The sequence below is a fragment of the Mesoplodon bidens genome (genome assembly GCF_964165515.1).
Source record: "Mesoplodon bidens genome assembly, chromosome: 15".
In the NCBI taxonomy this organism is placed as follows: Eukaryota; Metazoa; Chordata; class Mammalia; order Artiodactyla; family Ziphiidae; genus Mesoplodon; species Mesoplodon bidens.
The window spans coordinates 86085003-86104954 of record NC_138171.1 but is presented as its reverse complement, the minus strand read 5'-3'; the positions used below and the strand labels follow the sequence as shown (position 1 = coordinate 86104954).

At 56.5% G+C, this 19952-nt stretch overlaps 1 protein-coding gene across 6 annotated transcripts in view; it reads right to left on the bottom strand.

The window, feature by feature from the left end:
• Positions 1 to 19952, bottom strand: part of CARD11 (caspase recruitment domain family member 11) — a 108759-nt gene that overhangs the window by 11417 nt on the left and 77390 nt on the right. For 3 of the 6 annotated variants that reach the window (XM_081256682.1, XM_081256678.1, XM_081256677.1), the window contains 14 exons: positions 19217 to 19429; positions 17528 to 17665; positions 16109 to 16434; positions 12621 to 12800; positions 11519 to 11671; positions 10925 to 11050; positions 10176 to 10373; positions 8116 to 8292; positions 7132 to 7183; positions 5447 to 5529; positions 4307 to 4407; positions 3265 to 3317; positions 1014 to 1146; positions 248 to 449 (listed from right to left, as the gene is read on the bottom strand). In XM_081256682.1, the coding sequence (XP_081112808.1) occupies positions 248 to 449; positions 1014 to 1146; positions 3265 to 3317; positions 4307 to 4407; positions 5447 to 5529; positions 7132 to 7183; positions 8116 to 8292; positions 10176 to 10373; positions 10925 to 11050; positions 11519 to 11671; positions 12621 to 12800; positions 16109 to 16434; positions 17528 to 17665; positions 19217 to 19429 (2135 nt within the window). Of the gene's footprint in view, positions 1 to 247; positions 450 to 1013; positions 1147 to 3264; positions 3318 to 4306; positions 4408 to 5446; positions 5530 to 7131; positions 7184 to 8115; positions 8293 to 10175; positions 10374 to 10924; positions 11051 to 11518; positions 11672 to 12620; positions 12801 to 16108; positions 16470 to 17527; positions 17666 to 19216; positions 19430 to 19952 lie in introns of those variants that run through there. The other 3 variants (XM_081256680.1, XM_081256679.1, XM_081256681.1) reach the window with 3 other exon arrangements.

Genomic DNA, 19952 nt, shown 5'->3' with positions numbered 1-19952 from the left:
GCCCACCGCCCGGAGCGCGTGTGCATGTGCACAGGCTCTAGAAACACGAGCAAAGAGTGGTGGAGAGAAGGGCCCTGGGAGGGGCTTCCAGAGGGGAGAGCTGACAGGCCCGCCCCCTGGCAACCCCTCCTCCTGGCCGGGAATCCGCAGCTTAATGCAGGCTTGGGGGTGGGGGGTCCCTGCGCTGCGAGCAGCAGATGAGCAGAGGAATCAGAGCCGCTGCCTCCCCCAGCCCCCAGCCCCTCACCAGCAGCAGCTGGTGGCCCTCGCGGAGGCCGGCCTTCTCTGCCAGGGAGCCCGGCTTGACGGAGTGGACGAAGCTCCCGCGCGCATTGCCCCCGAGCAGCGTGAGCTGGGAGATGAGGCTGTCGCCACTCAGCGTGGTGTGCTGTACCGAGGGCCCGGGGCCCCGCACGTGCCCCACGGACGTGACAGACGGCCGGAAGGGTCTGGGTCGGGAGATAAGACGGGGGTTAGGCAGCTGTAGCTAGGACTCCCGGCCGGGACACCCAGAGAGCGGGGCCTGGGCTGCAGCGTCCCCGGGAGTCACAGCAGAGCCACCTTGAGCTGGCGACCGGCTCCTGCTGTCATAGTACAGACCAGAAGCAGGGGCCCCAGGAGACACTGCCACCGTGAGACTGAGGTCACACACGCCCTGGCTGCTCGCATCGGGTGCAAGGGCCGCCGGCCCCTCCTCGCACACCAGGAAGGCCGCGTGGGCACAGCCCACCGGGCTGTGGGGAGTCACTGGCGGGGCCCGGGGCCAGTCCGACATCAGAGTCCCGTTCCTTGCCTCTACCGGGCTGTGTGGCCCTGGGCAAGCCCCTTCCTACATGGGCCTGATTGGGGGTCAGGGGTAGTGATTTCTGACTTTGGGACACTATGATTCCCAGACTCTGATTCTAGAATATGGGTGCTGTGGACGATCCCCTTTGCAGGGGATCGAGGGGTGAGCACCCTTCACCTCATCCCGGCCCCTCACCCCAGCCTCCCCTCTCCCGTGACCTCGGTACCTTTCTAGAGAGAACTTCCTAAACATGAGGTTGACCTGCTCCAGGTCATAGGCGTCCAGGCCCTCAGACTGGTGCGAGGAGGAGGAGGAGTGGATGGAGGGGGGTCCAAAGGAGTACCGCTCGTGACTGTCATCTGCGAAGGAGCAACGGACCCTCAGGCCCCCGAGTGGCCGACGGAGGAGGGAGGGTGGCCCATGGCCTTCCCGGGGTGGCCGAGGGGGGTCAGGGCGGGCCCTCCAGCCCCCACTCCTCCCTTTCTGCCTCCTGGCAAATCCCCCCCGCCCCGGATGAGGGAGCAGCCTCAGTCAGCGGGTCCCGGAGGCCCGGGGGGGTACAGGGTCCAGTCCCGGCATCCTCTCCATCAGAGCCATTCCCCCGCCTCCAGGGGGGAATCTGGAAAGGGGCCGCCATTAGCAGGCACTTGCTCTGCTTTGGAATCGGGGTCCAAATTTTCATCTGGGGATGTCAGGTCTAACCACCATCTACCGGCCTCTATGGGTCCAGAGCGGGGCTGCAGGAGCAGCGTCTGGACGGAGTAAGGAAGCCCCCCCTCTCCTCCCAACTCAGCGGAACCCCAAGCCCCCCAGGGAAAGACACCCACCCTGCACAGCTCAGGCCGCTGGGACGGGAGATCTGCAGGCCCTGCTCTGGGCTGATAACAAAGCCTTCTCTGCAGAGAGAATTTGTCCAGACACTGCAAAACGCCTTGGACAGCTGCCCAGAACTCTCCTCCCAGCTCTCCCCTTTCCAAACTACTGGAGTTCTTCCCATGACCCAGCCTCGATTAGGTGCCGACCTCTCTTTAACACTTGAAAGCTTCTGATGGTCCCCAATTAAGGAGAGCCACTAATCTTTCATTTTATCTGCTGGCAGCCTGAGCTGGCGAGGGGTGGGTGGAGGCAGGCTGGTGGGAGCCCTGGAACCGAAGGGGCTGGCAGGCCACACCCGGAGGATTCTGAGCCCGCCTCCACGCTGCCAGCTCCACGGGGCCCGAGGACGCTGCCACCATCCCAAGGCGCCGAGCCATCTCCCGAGAAGCCGGAACCCTTCCTGTTCTTCTCCCTCCTGTCCATCCAGTCAGAAGCTCAGGTCTGGGGACTTCCCTGGTGGACCAGTGGGTAAGACCCTACTCTCCCAATGCAGGGGGCCCAGGTTTGATCCCTGGTCTGGGAACTACATCCCACATGCTGCAACTAAGAGTCTGCGTGCCGCAACTAAAAGATCCCACATGCCGCAACTAAGACCCAGCGCAGCCAAAATAAATAAATGATAACATAAATAAATAAATAAATATTAAAAAAAAAAAAAACCAACAGCAGCAGCTCAGGTCTGCAAATCTGCATTGGTCTCCCCACTGGTTCTCAACTATGCCACCATGGTCTCTGCCACAGCAAGAACTCAGGGACACAGGTTTCTGTGTCCCATGCAGCTGTAGCAGGGCCTGGTGAGGTGCAGGAACTCAATGTGTGCTGGGCCTCGCGGCTGTAAGGGGTGGTGGCTGGCGGGTGCTGCGTGCATGCTTACTCCCTGGAGACGGAGCCTTCGTTTCTGGCTCTGCGTGGCAACATGCTGGGCCAAGGGAATATCCCTTCCATCATACCAGCTCTGCCCATGGGGCGGGTTCAGGGCTACCACACCCCCTCCAGTCTCCCCAGTGCCTGCCTGCCCCACACCTGCAATTTCAGGGGATGAAAACCAACCTTAATTGCCGCCCCATCTCCATCCCAGGGCCCCAGCCCCATGCCTGCCACTCGTCTCGCTGAGGCTGGTTAACAGCTTAATTAATACCTGGCTTCTTAAGAGGTCCCCCTGCTGCCAGTCCCTCCTCCCCCACACTCCTCCTCAGTCTCCCTAAGACTCTGTTTCTTCATCTGCAAAACGAGGACAACAACAGCATCTCTGAAAACAGCTGCTGAGAGTCACTGGAACTGAATCACAGTGCTTGGCTACAATCACGAGAGCTATGCTTTCTTAAAAACCCGGACCTAACTCTGATTCAGCATCGGGATGGTTCCTACTGTCTGCAGAACAAAGGACAGGCTCCTCAGGCACTTCCCGGCCCAAGCCACTCAGCGGGCGGAGGCCTGTCTTCCTTGTGCACAGACAGCCCTCTCAGAATCCACTCTGCACACGTGTCCTGAGGACCTACTGTGTGCAAGGCTTCGCCCCAGGCAGGCCCTGCTGGAGGATCAGGATGGGGCCGACGTGGCTGCCACACCCGTAACGCCTCTCAGATCTGCTGGGTACCCACCGTCAAGGTCTAAGGCATCGAAGCCACCGCTGTCATTGTCTTCTTCAACTGTGCTGCAAGACATAAGGGGGACATGAGAGCTCTCCTGACTGTGTGTGCAGGTGGGCAAGGGAGGGCGAAGCTTCCGGAACGTTCCGGCTGTCCGAGAGGTTTTGGTTTTGAGAGGGCAGGATGGGCAGCAGAGGAAGGTCAGCAGGTGGGTGGAGGGCTGTGGGCCACGGGAGGGCTGCACGAGGCTGGGTGCTTTGCCGGGAGGGCAGGGCGGCCCCAGAGCCTGCAGAGGCCACATTAGCTGGTGTGAGGACAGACACGAAGAGCTGGTGAGCAGAGTCCCCGGCAGCCCCACCTGCTACTTCCCACTCATTCCTCTCCCTGGACGAAGAGTGTTTGATAGCGTTTATACTCGGACGGGCTGCATTGTGTGACGGGCCCAAACAGCTGAGCCTCCCTCAGACAGGACCGGACGGGAGTGAGGCATGTGTTCCAAGAGTTCTAAGCTGTTCCTGTGATGCAGTAATGAGGCCCGAGCCAGGTGGCTGGCAGGACCCAAGATGGAGATCCAGCCCCACCGGCCACTCCTTGGTCTGGCCCTTCTGGGAACCACCACCAACCTCTGGCTCTGAACGTAAGATGCTAAATATCTGGCTGATTGGAAACATCTGGATGCCCAGGCATATCTCTACTGTGGTCTCCACAATGGGGACACTGTTGGTGTCCAAGAGGTGAGGAAAGGGGAGAGGGAGGAGGAATGAGGGGGACACTCACAGGGTCTCTCACTCTTTGGCAGAAAAAGCCAAGCTCTGGAACCATGGGATGGAGAAGCCTGATTTCTCAGTAGCAGGGAGCAAAGCGATGTTGGTTTCATCATTTGCTAGCTAGCTGGGGGGCCCTGGGAAAGCCATGTCCCTTCTTTGAGCCTCAGCCTCCTCATCTGTAAAATGGGCACCATCCTGCCTATATTTCAAGCTTCCCTTAAGGACTTCCGAGCGGCACAACAGGCACCAGGAAAATGTCCCGCCCCCTCCTTCCACCTGTCACCCACCTCCGATGAGGCGCATCTTCCTTGTAGCGTCTGACGATGGAGTCGTTTCCTGGGGGCTCGGCCGTGATTGACATGATGCTGGAACGGCTTCGATGGGGCTGCTTCAAACACACACACAGATATGTTACGGGGAGCTGGATATTTATACGTTGCGCCTCCGCGGGCATAAATATTATATACACACGGACTAAATTTAACTCAGACGCGTCCCTGCCTGCTACACAGGCAGTGTGAGCCCGCAAGCTGGTTCTCAGCGTGACCTTGGCCGAAGAAGGCTCGTGCTCAGCCTGGGGCGGCCGAAGCCACCAAGCCTGGTGCACATCTGCTCGCCCCGGGAACAGGAAGCGGGGAGGCGGGAGGGAACCCGAGGGGCGGTCCTTGTTTGTGCCCAGCACAGGCAGAGTTCTCCGTCCCCAGAGCTGCCCAGCGTTGGGCACCTGCTCTGGACGAGAGGAAGACCTTTGGCGCTGGCAGATGCCCACGCAGACAGCTCGGCTGCTGGAGGGTGGCCCTTTGAGACGAAGCCCACTGGCTCCCGGCAAGGGCTGCCTGAAATGAGAGCCTGGGGTTTCCCGTCCCAGAGCTGGGCTCAGACAGGAGCCATTCCTTATCACGTCTCTCTCCTCCAGGGCCTGATGTTGGGAGCGGAGCTGGCCAGCTTCCCAGGGCTTCCCCTCGGGCTTAGAATTTCCAATCCCACGCCTCCGGCTGCCTGGCTAGGGGGAGTGACACGGCGGTGGCGGCAGCAGTGGCAGCAGGACGGCCCTGCCAGGCTCGGCCCAGGTGGGCTGCAGGGAGGAACGCCCTTGCTCTGCCGCTCCGGCCCCCGCTGGCTGCCCCCCTCCAGCTGCCGGAGTCGCCAGGGGCTGAGAAGCGGCCGCAGGATCGTCAGCCGCCTGTGCAACTCGCCGCAGCCCTGCGGAGGCCCGGCTCTTCCGCCCACCGAGTGTTAAATTGGGAAAGGAGGCAGCAAGAAGGTGTAAATACATCGCGAGGCCAGAGGACGTGGAGCAGGGCCTGGGCTGCAGCCCCGGGCGAGGAAAGCAAGCGGGCTGGGCCCGCGAGGCGGCGAGGTGGGGGTGGGGGGCCTGGCCCGAGCTCTGAGCCAGAACGGGGAGCGGCGGTGAGGGCCCTGCTCACCATCTTGGAGAAGGAGGTGGTGACGGGCAGTGACCTGGAGGAGCTGGGGCTGGCGTCCGTGACGTCTTCTTCGTGTCCCCTCCCTGTCCTCGGCGAATCGGGCAGGAGGCGCAGACGGAAGGGGCGGGGGAGGACGGGGAGGGAAGGGTCAGTGGGGGCCCCTGAGGCACTGCGCCCCTGGGGCCGGCCTCCTCTCCCCTCCGCTTGAGGAAGAGCCGGGTTTTTTCACCACCACGTCCCCCCCGCCCCACAGGCCCAGGGCGGCCTCGTCAAGGCTGGACGATGCCCTCTGTCTTGAGGGCCAAGGTGGGCATCCCGGCTTGCACTCCGTGTGGAACAGCGGGTACTGGGGCCGGAACGTCCCCACTAAACAGGCCAACTGGGGACCGGGGCCGATGGGCTGGGCGTGCTGCCTCCCACGCAGCCCCGGGCGCCCCTGTGCTCCTTCGAGGCTGCCTGGGGGCTTATGCACACTCCTTTCGGCCCTCGTCTTGCTGCAGGGGAGCGGTCAGCTCCCCTATCCACAGCCCCACGCGCTGGTGTGTGTGCATGCGTGTAGTGTGCGTATACGTGCACAGCCAGCTGCACACGTGCACCCTGGTCCGTGGCGCCCTCGAGGGGACGAACCACAGTTCCCTCCCTGGCCCAGCGCCCCACGTCAGGCAGCCGGCAAGGCTCCGTCTCCGCTGCACCCCTTTCCCTCTCCTCGGCACAAACGCCCTCTCCACTTCTGCTGGCCCCAGGCCCTTTACACCTCCCTTCTGTACAAGGTCCCTAAAACACCTCGTCTCGCCACCAGGGAAGTGGCTCGGCCCCCACCTTAGGGCTCCCCTTCCCCCGGTGTCCCCACCAGGCGCAGCCCAGATCTGGACCCCTGGCTGCCCTGCTCTCCTCGGAGGGATGAAGTCCGTGAACTCGGGCCTGGCCGTCAACCTCTGCGGGCTCGTTCCTGGCGCCGTCCTGCTCTGACCCCAGGAGGCAGCACAGCTTTCTGTTATCACACGCTTTCCAGGCTGCACGTCCGTGTCTCTGCTTCCTGCTCCATCCCGGGGGCCCTTCCGGAGGCCGTGCCCAGCAGCCTCAATTCTCCCTTTTCTAGACCCCGTCCGCACGTGCCCTTCTTGGCAGATCCTTCTCCAGCCTTCTTCCAACCACTCTCTTGGGTGTCCAGAGCCACATTCCGCCTCCTCACCGATGGCCCTGCCCGAGTACCTGGGCTCTGGAAGCGTCTACATGGACCTGCCAGCACCTGGCACACAGTAGGTGCCCGGTTCACCCAGGCAAACCCTCGCTAGCCAGCTGTCGCTCCAGAGTGGCGCTGAGGATGAGTGAGAGGAATTCTGAGGACAGTGTGTCTCGGAGACTCCGGGGCTTAGGGGTGAACTGGTGGCCTCCCACGCCGGGGACTGCCTGGCCAGAAGTCTGGGAGGGAGGCCAAGTATCAGGGCTCCAGACGGACCCATGGGGAGAGGACCTCAGATGTGACATTTCCGTGGTCAGGGCTCCCGCCCTCTCCGATGACAGTGAACAGTCATCACCATCTGGACACCCTGCCGCCCCGGGGCCCCAGGGCCCCCGAGACCCCTCCCGGGTTAACCTTGCAGGATCGATGCCTACGATGGGAGAAACAGATGGACCGAGAGTCAGAGTGACAGACAGGAGAGGGATCCGGGCGTCTCACTAACCTTGAAAATCTGATGTTCGCTTCAGGCTGATGGGGGATTTGGCTCTCTGCAGCTGAAAGAGAGGGGAGGGGAAGAAAGGAGACAGAGGACACACATCAAACAAGGCCTGAGACACACGTCACCGGCGCTAAGCAAAGAAAGAAACTGAGGCGAGCCCACGCCACCCTCGTCACGTGGCTGCAGGAACCACGGAGGGCGCAGGATGCCCACGGATGCTCCACGGCCGTGGCTCCCCCGGCCCAGCGCAGGCAGCTGCTGGTACAGACACGCTCGCCCCGCGGGAGGCGGTGCCCCGTGGCTCGGATGGTACAAGGGCCGAGAGTGGAGGTGGGGTGGTACCGTGAGGCTGCACGGCACGGGGGAATTTTCAGGAACGGGCGAGGCTTTTGGGCAGCTGCCCCGGCCACCCCTGGCATGAGGTGCTGGAGGTTCCAGGCCGGCCTCCGGGGTGCTGGCCTACGCCTTCCTGCTCCGTGTGTGCGAGGGCGGGGAGGTCACACTGCCCGGCCCCGCGCGGGAGACCGTCCCCTCCACTCCGCCACAGTCCTTCACCCCTCAGCTGACGGGGTGCACTAGAGGCAGAGCAGAGCAGGCAGGACGCGGGCTGTAGCTCCAGCCCCGTCACAAGCCACTGACGTCCGTACACACGCGACAGGCACTCAACACCTATGCGCTGAATAAACGAATGAACTCGGAGATCGTGCTTATTTCATTCTCTCTCCTCTCCTTAACGTGTACTACATTCGTAAGAGATGGAAGAATGAGCCAAAACAAACAAGCAAAAAGCACAAGCGGGCACGGTTTCTGTTCCTAGGGCTGACGGCGGTCAAGTCGCATCAGGGGTCTGAGACCTGCCCCCGGCCCACGGGAGGCCCTGCTGCCTGCTCCCCCGCCGGCAGGGGGCCCCCAGCTCCCCGGTCCCCACCCCCTGCCCCGGAATGGCCTGACAAGGACCCTGGCGCCTCCCCGGCTGCGTGCGAGCACCTGGATGCCCTTCAGGTTCATCCTGCGCTTGGGCGGGTGGTAGGGCAGGAAGTAGCGGCTGTCCTCTGGCGAATCCTCTGAGGTTGAAGAATCGTCAGCCTCCTGACCGTTGGTCCTGGGGCTGGTGTCCCCAAAGTTCTGAGAGATGATGGTCACTGGTAGGTTCCTGGGCAAACTCTGGAGACAAGGGGAGGCCGTGTCCGTGATGGGGCGTGGAGGAGCAGCCGCCACGCGCAGGAACAAGCTCTGATGGCGCCACTACTCCCTCGGGCACCCGAGCTTGAAGCTCAGGATGGCCTCCTCCTCTTTCCTGACCCCCGTGTCCGGCCCGATGCCAAGACCTATCATTCTAGCTCCACTCTCCTCCTCACAAGACCCCCGCCCCCATCTCCCTCCCGCCAGGGCCCTGGCGCAGACCCTCGCACTGTGCTGTTTACAGTAGTAGAGGGACTGCCTCCCAGATGGTCTTGGCCCCTTATCTGATACACCACCATCAGATCCACAATTTCAGGCCCTGTGCCTAAGCTACAAATATAAGAAGTGTGGCTGAATGAATGGATCATGATAAAAACAGTGCCAGGTACTGTCCTAAGTACTTTACAGCCATTATCTGAAGCGGAGGTGCAAGAATATTAAGTAACTTCTGGTTGATCCCCTCAGAGCCACACAACACCCTCACGCTACGTTGCCTCCAAACCCAAAGCTTTTGGCCTTACTTCCCCGCACAAAATCCTTCACGTCCAAGAATAACTCGCGACCAAGCTCCTCAGCCGACGGGCCCACTCTGCTCCCTCCTGCGACCCCCTCCAGCCCACCTCCTGCCTGTCCCCGCCTCCCACTCCATGGATGACAGACAGACCTGCCAACGCAGCCTGCCGACAGCATGCCATGGCTGTCACACCTCCAGGCCTTTGCTTGTGGTGTCCCCGTGGGCTGGAATACAGCCCCATCTTTCCTCACCTAGCCAGGCACCGTCACAGCTTTCGTTCATAAATTCAGCAGATGTTCCCCGAGGGTCCACCCTGTGCCTGGCACCATGCTACACGTTGGACAAACAGAGGGGCCTACATGGAGCTTCTGCGCAATTACAAACTGTGGGAAACGCGCAAGAGTTGAGGGCATGACACAGAGGCTCCTGCTTTCCAACAGGAACCAGTGAAGGCCTAGCCGGGGAAGTTGACACTCCAGCCAACCCCAGAAGGGGGTCAGAACTTGGCCAGGTGAAGTCCGGGGACAGCATCCCAAATGGAGGTCCCGAAGCCGGCTTCTCCTGTAGGGAGTCTTTCCCGGAAGCCTGACAGAATGGAGGCCTCCTCCCCTGGGCGCCTACAGCACCCCTTCAACGCGTAATTTACAACACTTGCGTTGAAATGTCATGCTCCTGGATCTGCGTCCAGCACTAGATCTGAGTCCTCTGGGCGAGGGGCTGGGAGGGTGGGTCCTATGCTGGTTTCCCCAGGTGACTGACTAGCAATGCCCTTGGACAAGTTACTCAGCTGCTCGTGTCTGGATTCTACCCTTGGCAAAGGAAGACAGCAATCTTACTGTCCTGGCGGGCAGTCCTGTGGCACGGAAGGCACTTAGCACAGTACCTGCAGACAAAGGCACCCAAGCCCACAGCTACGAGAGCGATAACATCATCTGCCTTCATCATGGCATCGTTCACTTCGGAGCGCCTGGGGCCCCGCTGTGACACGTGCCTGAACTTCATATCGAGATAAATGACGGTTTCCTCACAGGCCCTACTGACTTTAAAGGGAGCAGGGCGTCTTACACCTGATGCCCGTCCAGAGGGGTTTAAGGAAACCCAGTGGCAGGCTAACGGCCGACAGAGGTCACCTGAGGAGGAGGTGCAGTCCTAACGTGGAAGTGACTCGCCCGAGGTCACCCGGCCAGCAAGCGGCCAGGCCAGGGTTTTGTCCTGCCTCTTCTAGCTTCCAAATGAGCGCCTTCTACTCATCACGACCCAGACACGCGACGGTTCAGGGGCACGGCCGTTCTGGGTGTGGGAGGGAAGGGTGTGCTTCCTTGCGGGAGCGCGCGCGCCCGGCCGGTCCCACCTGCTCGAGGCTGCCGCTGTCCTTGGACAGGCGCCGGAGCTTGCTCTCCAGGTTCACGATGCAGGCTTCCCGCCGGACCATCTCGATCCTCATCTCGTCGTTCTTCTCCTCCAGCTCGCGGATCTGTTTCCTGTACTTGTCCTTTTCGATTAAGCACTGGGAGTACTGGGTCTGCGCCTCATCCCGGGAATGGAAGGCCTGCCCGGAGGAGGAGGAGGAGGACGAGGCCGCTTGGCTCTTCGCCCCGACGCTCCCAAGTCAGACCCAGACGCCCGCTCCCCAGTCCACGCGTCAGTCCCACGGCCTCTGGCCCTTTTCTGGACTCCGACCCTTGGGCGTTTCAGTCGATACCATCCTGAACAACATGCCACAGCCCCTGTCTGTCCAGCCCCGGCTGTGTCCCTTGGAGCCCACCCTCCGCCCTAGCGAGTGGCACCATTATCATTCTTCCCATTTCACAGACGAGGCTTCCAGGGAGTGGCAGCTTGCCTGCAGCCACGCGTCTGAAGAGTGACAGGGTCTGGACCTGGCCATCTTACTCTAAAGCCCAGGCCGCCGGGGTCCAGCTCAGGCCCCCATGCTATTCAAACGAACTGGGATAGGATTCACTTTGGGATCGGAAGCAGGAAAGATGGATTCATGAGCGATTCCGGTGGAGTTAATGACACTGCCCCGGACAAAACCTCCTGCTGGACCCCACGGCCCGGAGCCCGCAGGCCTGCCGCGCAGCCGCCCTGGGCAGCCCGTACCTGGTCCCGCTCCCGCTCTACCTCCTCCAGCTGCAGCATGAGGGTGTTCATGCGGTGCTTGTACATCTCGCAGTCCTTCCCCAGGGTCGAGCACTTCAGCTGCAGGTCCTCTTTCTCCTCCAGGTACTGTGAGCACAGGGGGAAATCAACACACGCATCAGGCGGTCATCAATCGGGGCGGAGAGCCATTTTCTGGCTGCGTCTTCCCCGAGCCGGCCTGCCCCTCCCCACAGGGCCTGACCTTGTGAGAGTCAGCTCTCTGACCAGAAGGGACCAAGGTAAAAGGCCAGTCCATCAACGGAGACCTGCTGTGGACCTACTACGTGCCAGGGAATGAGCGGGAGGCAGGGTGGACGCCACATGCGCCCTCCTGTGGCCTTCAGCCAGGGGGAAGACAGGTGCCGTGCTGACGCTTAGTCATTCACAAGCAACTGCAGGTGCTGACGCACAGGAAATTTATACCAGGGGCCAGACCTGGCCCCTGGAAGAGAGCGTGGGCTCTGGAGGTTCCACTAACGCACATCCGTGCACAGGGGCTCCCAGCCCGAGGATGCCAGCTGGGTGGGTGCTGCCCCGACCTCCCAGGGGCCCCACCTTGTCCCTCAGCTCCTCTGCCTGGCGGACCTCCTCCTGCAGGTTGTAGATCTTGTTGACGAGCTCCTGTCGGTCCTCCAGGGCCTCCCTGCGGTCATGCTCCAGGATGTCCAGGATGGCCTTGTCCGAGTCTGGCAGGCTGCGCTTCCCGGCCTGGGCGGGCAGGGAGTGCGGAAGGGGGGAACATTTAACGGTGCTGGGGGCACGGGAAGGGCAGGGAGCGTGGGGCCCGGAAGGCGGCAGAAGACAGCGCCGGTGACACACTGAGCCAGCAGAAGGTTTTGGGCCAGGGGAGCAGAGAGAGGCAAGGGTCGCTGTCTCTTGGGGCCCTTAAGCAGCTTCTTATTTATGAATTTTATCACCTGGAAAGAAGCATAAAACCCGCTTCTGCGCAGACACATCTCGATGCCTACTGTTCTGCCCCGGCTCTTATCAGAGCTCAGAGGAGCACTTGCTGCTGCTCCACACACTTCACGGGTGACCACAAAGAGAGGGCTGGTCTGCCTTCCAGATGCCTCCCCTGAAATACCAATTTATCTCTCCGACTAAACCGGGACTCATCCTCTGCTCTGAACTAGAGCCTTCCACGCCAGGCAGCCAATCCTGGCGGGTGGGGGGAATCATTCTGGAGGAAGGGGCGGGTGCCTTTTCTCTTTCCCTGCATATGTATTTTGGGATATTATTCCTCTGTACCTACAGATGATCCTGTGATGGCAAAGGTGGGGAGGCTCTTGAAGTTTTAACAAATCACACAGAGCTGAGAGTTGAGTTTCTTGGAATCTTTAAGGCAAGAAGATTTCTCGGATGTACTTTTCTCACAGCACCCAGGGCAGTGATTTTGTGTGAATGGTGATTTTCATGGAGTGATTCGGCCAAGGGAACATCGTCACAAGTTTTATCTCACATAATGTCGTGTCTCTGAGAAGTGGGCGGTGTGGTCACCCCCGCTGACAGAGGAGGGACTAAGGTGCCCAAGGGTGACATGAATTCTCTGTGGTCCTGCGGTCAGCAAGTGGTGGCTCTGGGACTCACACCCAGGCAGGCATGTCCATCCCCGACCCTCATCCTCCCTTCTGCCCACTGTGCCCGCACTGGCCCTCACCTGGATGATGGACTGCAGCTCCTGGATTTTGGTCTTCAGCATCTCATTCTCCCGCTCCAGCTCCAGAACTTGCTCCTTCTTGGGCCGGTTCTCAATGTCGTTCTTTAGTTTCAGTGACTGATTCCTCTCCAGCTTGCATTCCTCCTCCATCTTATTCAATCGATGCTTGAGCTGGTCGATCTGAAACACCCACAGGGTGCCGAGGGGAGAAGGCGGTTGGCAGGAAACGTTCAGAAAAGGCAGTGCCTCGCAGATCCTACTGGACTTCCAGCATGACCTGTGCGTTCTGCCCCCCCCCCCCTTCCTCCAGTTGGTGACAGAGAAGGCCTCAAAGAAACCTCTTCCAGTGAAACGAACCACCCCCTCCTTGTTGAGGAAGAGGTCCTGATCCATTAATTTAGAACAGTTCTAAAGCAGTTATGTCCCCTGGAAGACTCCCTCAGGCAATTTTTGTGGGGTGGAACAGATTACAGACTAGGATAAAAGGTACCCAACCTGGTGTTTCCCTGAGGTATGTTATCCATTTTAAAGGTCTTTTAGGATGGGTTTCAAACTCTGATCCTCAGAAGTCAAGATTCCCTCAAGAACCCTCGTGTTATAGAAGTGAGCAAAGAGATGGGGAGTGGGGAGATCCGGGCCCCACCTGACTTCACACCCCACAGTAGTTCTGCATATGCACATGTTTTGGCCTCTTGTGTTTCACACAAGATTTTAGTTGAACAAATGGCATTGCTGCCATTGACAGGATCTCTGGCCTAAAGGACCTGCCCAGACTTAGTGTGTAAGAAAGAGTGGCTTCCTGGAGGAGAAGGCAGTTACTACCCCTGGAAATGGGACAACTTCTCCAGCTGTGCTGAGCTTCACCCAGGAGGCGAGTGTGAGGAACTGAGACCAGGAGGAAGCTTCTCAAACCTCTGTGACTTAGCCTGGCTGCTTCCCCAAACTAATCAGCCTTGGCAAAACACCTAGAAGAAGAAGATTGTTTTCAAGGTCTGCAAGGAAGAGGGCACCAAATTCTAGGCTTATGGGGGGAACATCTCAAGAAATCTGGCAGGTAGAGGGTGGTGGCTTCAGCAAGGAAGGGACCTCGGCTGTACGCCTGTGGTCTGAGGGAAGGAACAAAGAGGAATGCAGGGAAGCAGCCTGGGCCTGAGAAATGGCCTAGGACTCAGCTGGCCAGATGTTCTTTCAAGTTCTAGATATGGTTTCTCACTGTTACTATATGGCCAGAAAAACATAAAACAGGAGAAAGTTCTAGGAGAGAAAGTTTTAAAGCTCCGCCACAGGTTAACACCTCCAAATCCTAGATGAGACAGCACAGAAACCTTGCTTCCTGGACACACGCACACGCACGCACACACGCACACGCGCACACACACACACACACACACACGCACACGCACACACGCGCGCGCGCACGCACACGCGCGCGCGCACGCACACACACACGCGCACGCACGCACACACACACGCGCGCACGCATGCACGCGCACGCACGCACGCACACGCACACGCATGCGCGCACGCGCGCACGCACACGCACACACACACGCGCGCACGCACACACACGCGCGCGCGCACACACACACACACACACAATCCTCCTTAGAGTCTTGGAAGATGAACCCAAGTGACCTGTTCTGGGTCTAGATCCCCAGTCCCATCCAAGTGGACACAAAGTGGGTGCCTACTAGGTCAGCCATCTTGCCAAAGACATATTTCAGTATCTCAGCAATCCTAGGGCGTAGGTATTATTTTCATTTCCATGTAACTAGCATTTACAAATGAGGAAACTGAGGCCAAGAACCAACTAAGTGGTAAAGCCAGAAGCCAGAAGTCAGATTTGAAGTCAAATCCAAAGGATTTAAAAGCTCCTGCTCTTTGCCTGCTATGCCACTGACTCAATTCACCTGAATTCTAGTGGATTGTTTACTGATCTGTCTGGTTCAACGAAATTGTAAGTGACCTGGGCACAAATCAGGTTATTTATGCCTATGTCCCCCACAGTGCTTAGCACCGTGCCTTACACATGGCAGGTGCTTAATAAATATTCTGAGAGTCTATTTTCCACCCAGCAGCCAGAGTGATCTTTCTAGATATAAATCAGTTGTCCCTCGCAGCTCTCAATCCCTCAGTGGCTTCCATCACTACTGGAATAAATTCCAAAGTTCTTACCAAGCCCCCAGGATCTGGACCCTGGCCATCTCGCATCTGCTCATTTGGCTCCAGCCCCACTGGTTCTCCTGCTGTTTCTCAAAGACACCAAGCACGGCCCCTACCTGGGGCCTTTGCACTTGCTCTTTGCTTTTCCCCTGAGACTTGCATGGCTGGCTCCTCCCTTTCCTCAGATCTCTGCTCCTGCGTATCCTTCTCAGGAACGCTTCCTGACCATCCTATTTAAAACAGCACCCCTAGGGCTTCCCTGGTGGCGCAGTGGTTGAGAGTCCGCCTGCCGATGCAGGGGACACGGGTTTGCGCCCCGGTCCGGGAAGATCCCACGTGCCGCGGAGCGGCTGGGCCCGTGAGCCATGGCCGCTGAGCCTGCACGTCCGGAGCCTGTGCTCTGCAGCGGGAGAGGCCACAACAGTGAGAGGCCTGTGTACCACAAAAACAAAAAAAAACAGCACCCCTCACTCACCATCCCTAAACTCTTTTCTTCCTCTTCTTAATAGCACGTATTACTACCAGCTATTGATGCATTTTTTTTTCTGATTAGAATGTGAGCTCCACGACAGCAGGGCTTTGGTTTTGAGTTATGTATCCCTGGAAAAGAGCCCGGTGCGAGGCGGTGCATAATAAAAGGAATGAATGAGTTAAGCAATCCCTTCTCCATCTCCCTTTTGGAGGTAAACTCATGAATGACACCTATCATTTGGCTGCTGGCTTGTTCATTGATAAGTGACTATTCCACCGTGACATGTTGCGCTTTGTGGATACAGCTGTGAAGGGCAGAGTCCCGGCCTCCAGGATCTCATGAATCCACGGGGCAGGTGCTGTGCCCACCTCCTCGCTGATTTTCCCGAGGGCCGTGGAGCTGGGCAGGCCCCTGATCCTCCATCTTACCCCTCACCCAGCACGGGTGCAGGGCCCACGTGCTGGGCCCACGTGCGCATGTCTGGTTCATGTGCCTGGTGGGTCCTCATTCCAGAGCAAGAGGGAAGCTCCACCGGGTCCAGGTGCGCAAGTCTGCACATGCGCACAGTGGCCCAGAGGGCTCCTGAGCGGGACACCAAGCTCACTGGGTCTGTGTACACATGTGCACACATGCGCAGTGGATCTGGGCGCTAAACTGCGGCGCCAAGCCTCACGGGGTTGGCATGCGCATGCGCATCGTGGATCCAGGCTCCCAGAACTCCTGTGTCTTCCCTGCTCCCTCACCTGGCCAGGTGTTAAACCCTGCCCTTGCCCGCCTGGTGGTCTTTGCCCCAGTGGCCTTCGCTCCCCGCTCCCTCACTTTGGCCCAGCAGCTCCCGCCACGCGGCCCTCACCTCGAGTTGGAGGTCCCGGCTCCGCATGACCGCCATGTTCTTCTCTTCGCTGAGCTGGGCGTAGCGCATGGCCAGGTTGTAGTTGTCGTCCTTCACCTTGACCAGCTCGTCGTTGTAGCTGTCCCGCTCCTCCTTCATCTTGTAGTACCGATCCTGGAAGGTCAGCAGCTCCACCTGCGTCAGCGTCAGCTGCTTCTTGTCGTCCTCCAGCTGCCGTGACTTGGCCAGCAGCTCACACCGCTGCAGGTCCTTGGCCTTCATCTGCTGCTGCAGCTTGATGACCTCGTTCATCAGGAAGTGCGTGAGGCCCTCGTGGCCCTCCTCCACTGTGGAGAGGGGGGCACCCAGTCAGGCCTGAGGACTGGGGAGGGGAAGAAGTGGGTTCCAGACGTGGGGCAGGTGTCATTCGTCCACTCATTCACTCACCAACGTTTTACTGAGCTCTTACTACCCATGAGGCACCGGGGATTCAGGGTGCGCAAGACAGCCTTGGTCCCGGTAGAGCTTAGGTCTGGTAAGGGAGACAGACATTAAAAAAGCAAGTGATCACACACAAAGAAAACTACAGATTGAGAGGACTGCACAAAGTAAAGGTATAGGGGACTATGAGAGTGTGTAATGGGGTGGGGGGGACCAGATCCAGCTGAGTGGACAGAGGCATTAGAGAAGGCTGCTGATGGATGAGCTCCAGTATTGAGGAGAGAAAACACATTCTAGGAAGGTGGAACAACACTGCCAAGGTCCTATGGGAAGGGAAGAGGAACCTGGCACATTTCAGAAACTGAAGGAAGACCAAAGTGGCTGGAGCTTAGAGAGAGGGAGAGGCAGAAAGGTGAGGCTGGGAGTATCATCAGGGGCTGGACCATGTAGGGTCCTTGTGGGCTGCCCTGGGGTCTTTAGATGGAAACAGTGGAAAGCCACGGAAAGGTTTTAGGTAGGGGAGGGGAACATGAGGAGTAGAGAACTCACTGGATCAGAGCAGGAATGGATATGAAGAGCTGAGAGGGTTGTATGGGTCTTGACTAGGATAGTGGTGTATACGGAGAAAAGACTGATTTAAGAATATTTAGGAAGGAAAATTAAGATGACAAGTTGAGCACGGGCTCTGGTTCATGGGATACTGGCAGGAGGGTAGGCAAGGCAAGGACAAGATCCAGAGGGTAGGGGGAGCTCCACCCCACCAACATTCATGGGGGGTGTTCAGTAAACACCCACTTCTCTTTCCTCTTGATTCAGTTTGTTCCTCTGTGACCTACATTTCATCATCAGGCAGAAGTAAGTGGTTGACAGTTCATAAGTGCCACTGGGGCACTGTCCTGATGTCACAGATCCATAACCTTAGAACTGTCCCACCACTGGACACACACACACACACACCCCTCCCATCGCAGTCCGAATGCTGATGGTAAAGCCACTTACCCACAATGGTGGAGAATCTACGAGTGGGTTCCTTTCCAGTCACCAGTTTGTACAATTCTGGGTAGTAAAATTCCAGACTCTCCAAGAAGGCCACATAGCCCCTTTGCCCCTTCGTATGTAGAATGTCCAGCAGTCGGCCTAGAGGAAAGGCCAAATCACTCAGTGGGCAGAAGCGTACATATCTGATTGGATGCAAGTCTCCAAATCCAGTCTTATGCTGGGCTCACATCCAGTCAGTACACTCTTAAGAAGATAGTCTCACCACAACCTGTCACTCCTGAGTTATATCTTACAGTCCAGATAATGTAAATCAAAGTGCCAGGCCCTCAGCAGGGATATTGAGTGTTAGTTTCCTTTCTCCAAAAGACTGGTAGAACCAGAAGCAGCCATAGGAAACCAACAGTCTGAAAGAGCTTCCCACTTGACCAGGGCTAAAATTAACCATACAGGCATCTGTGATTGAAGGAGGAGGGATGTACAGCAGTGGTTACAGAATAATATATGGTTCTCTGGGACTCAGACTAGGAAGATTAGTATTTGGGTGGAAGTCACAGGAAGCAGGAATAGCTCCATGTTCTTCAATGGGATTATCACATAGTCTGGAAACATTTTTAATCTAAGTGTAATTTCCTTGGCAGTTTTCAGTTTTTATCCTACTGGTTCCACTTATTGTTTACATTTCTTGCCCCTTCCTTAAGCATTTTATTTTCAGCTGTTTCTTCCCTTGAGGTCCTAAAACTCAATCCTTCCCCTAGGGTAGACATAATAAATAAATTTCATCTTGTGTCAACTGATTGTTTGTCAAAGCTGCCTGGAGCACCGTGTTGAGAGGGATTCTAAAGTTACATCCAAGCTCGGTATGAAAACATGCTGCGATTAGTGATGTCTGTCATGTATGCAAAAGAGAGGCATAGCATATGAGCTACTTATCACCAGTCATACTGTGGGCAAGTGGGTTTCAAACCTCTTAAACTGTGAACCACAGAAAGAAATGTATTTTACATTGTGACCGCATGCTTACACACAAAGACATATTTTGCTACAAACATATATGTGAATATACACACAGATGTATATAAAACCAAAACAATGTTCACAAACCACACTTACTACCTACCTTTAATGAATGTGACAAAGGGTCATGGACCCCTAGGCAGTCTGGAAAAGCCTATGGACCCTTTATCAGAATAACATTTTCAAACAGATAAAATGCATTGGATTACAAAGGGAATCTATCATAATAAGATACAGTTAACAAATATTAAATTTGTGACTCAGTAATAAATGTGCTTCTTTATTAATGCATTAAATAACCCAATCTCTTGGCAGGTCTAATAACTACTATAATGTCAAGGGAAAGATGAGTGTAAATGATATTTTGGAAATCTGTAATAGCTGTAATGTGATAAGAAGATATCTGTAATGTTTACTGTTGACAAAGACACAAGTATTGCTAATCATTGTGATTTGTTGCCTACCTGCATCCATAATTGAAGGGAATGCTAAGTCTTAGGTTGGTAAAATAAAGATATAATTTCCCCCTGTCCAAGTTAATAGACCCTCTCTACCCATGGACAGTTTGGTGGGGGACCAGGGGTGGGTAGAGGTCTATGGACTCTAGTTAAACATCCCTGACTGAGAGAAACTTCATTTTGCTACAGCTAACTGTAAGTTATTTCCTGAGGTTACCTGCCCGGTTGATCTTGGACGGCAGCATGGGAGCATTAAGCACTTCATCTTCATCTTGTTCATCAATGACCTTGCACTGGCGCAGGTAGGGGGTGAGCTTGGCTGGGTTGATGTAGCGACTCAGCATGTGCCGGTTGCACTCCACATTCTCCCACAAGGCATCCTCCTCATCCTTCAGTGTCTGCATATAGTCATCCATCTCTAGCGCCCCTCCTTTTAGACATAAACCCCAACAAGGTTAATAAAAGAGCCTCACTGGAATAGCTCTATAAACTTTGGAGAGATCTCCAGTATCCACTGTTAAGTGAAAAAAAAAGTAGAGAAAAGCATATATATTCTACCTTTTATTTGAGAAAGGAAGGGATATGAATAGACATATATTTCTTTATGTACTAAACACAAACGATGGATGGATAAGCCATAAAATTAAAGCAAAAATTATAGGGAGAGAGGGAGAGTTTTGTAGTTGGAGTATATCCTTTCCTTCCAAGTTTTTATATCTTACTAAGAATTTATATTTCCAAAAACAATATATGCTATACTTTTTGTTTTACAGTTTCACATAAATGGGATCATGCTATATGCTTTCCTGTTTCCTTTTTCAACTTGCTTTCTTCTCTCTGCATTTACTAAGATTTATCTAGGTTGATACATACAGACCTAATTCATTCATTTTTAAAAACAGCTTTGTTGAGATATAATTCATGTACCATACAATTCACCTTTTAAAAGTGTA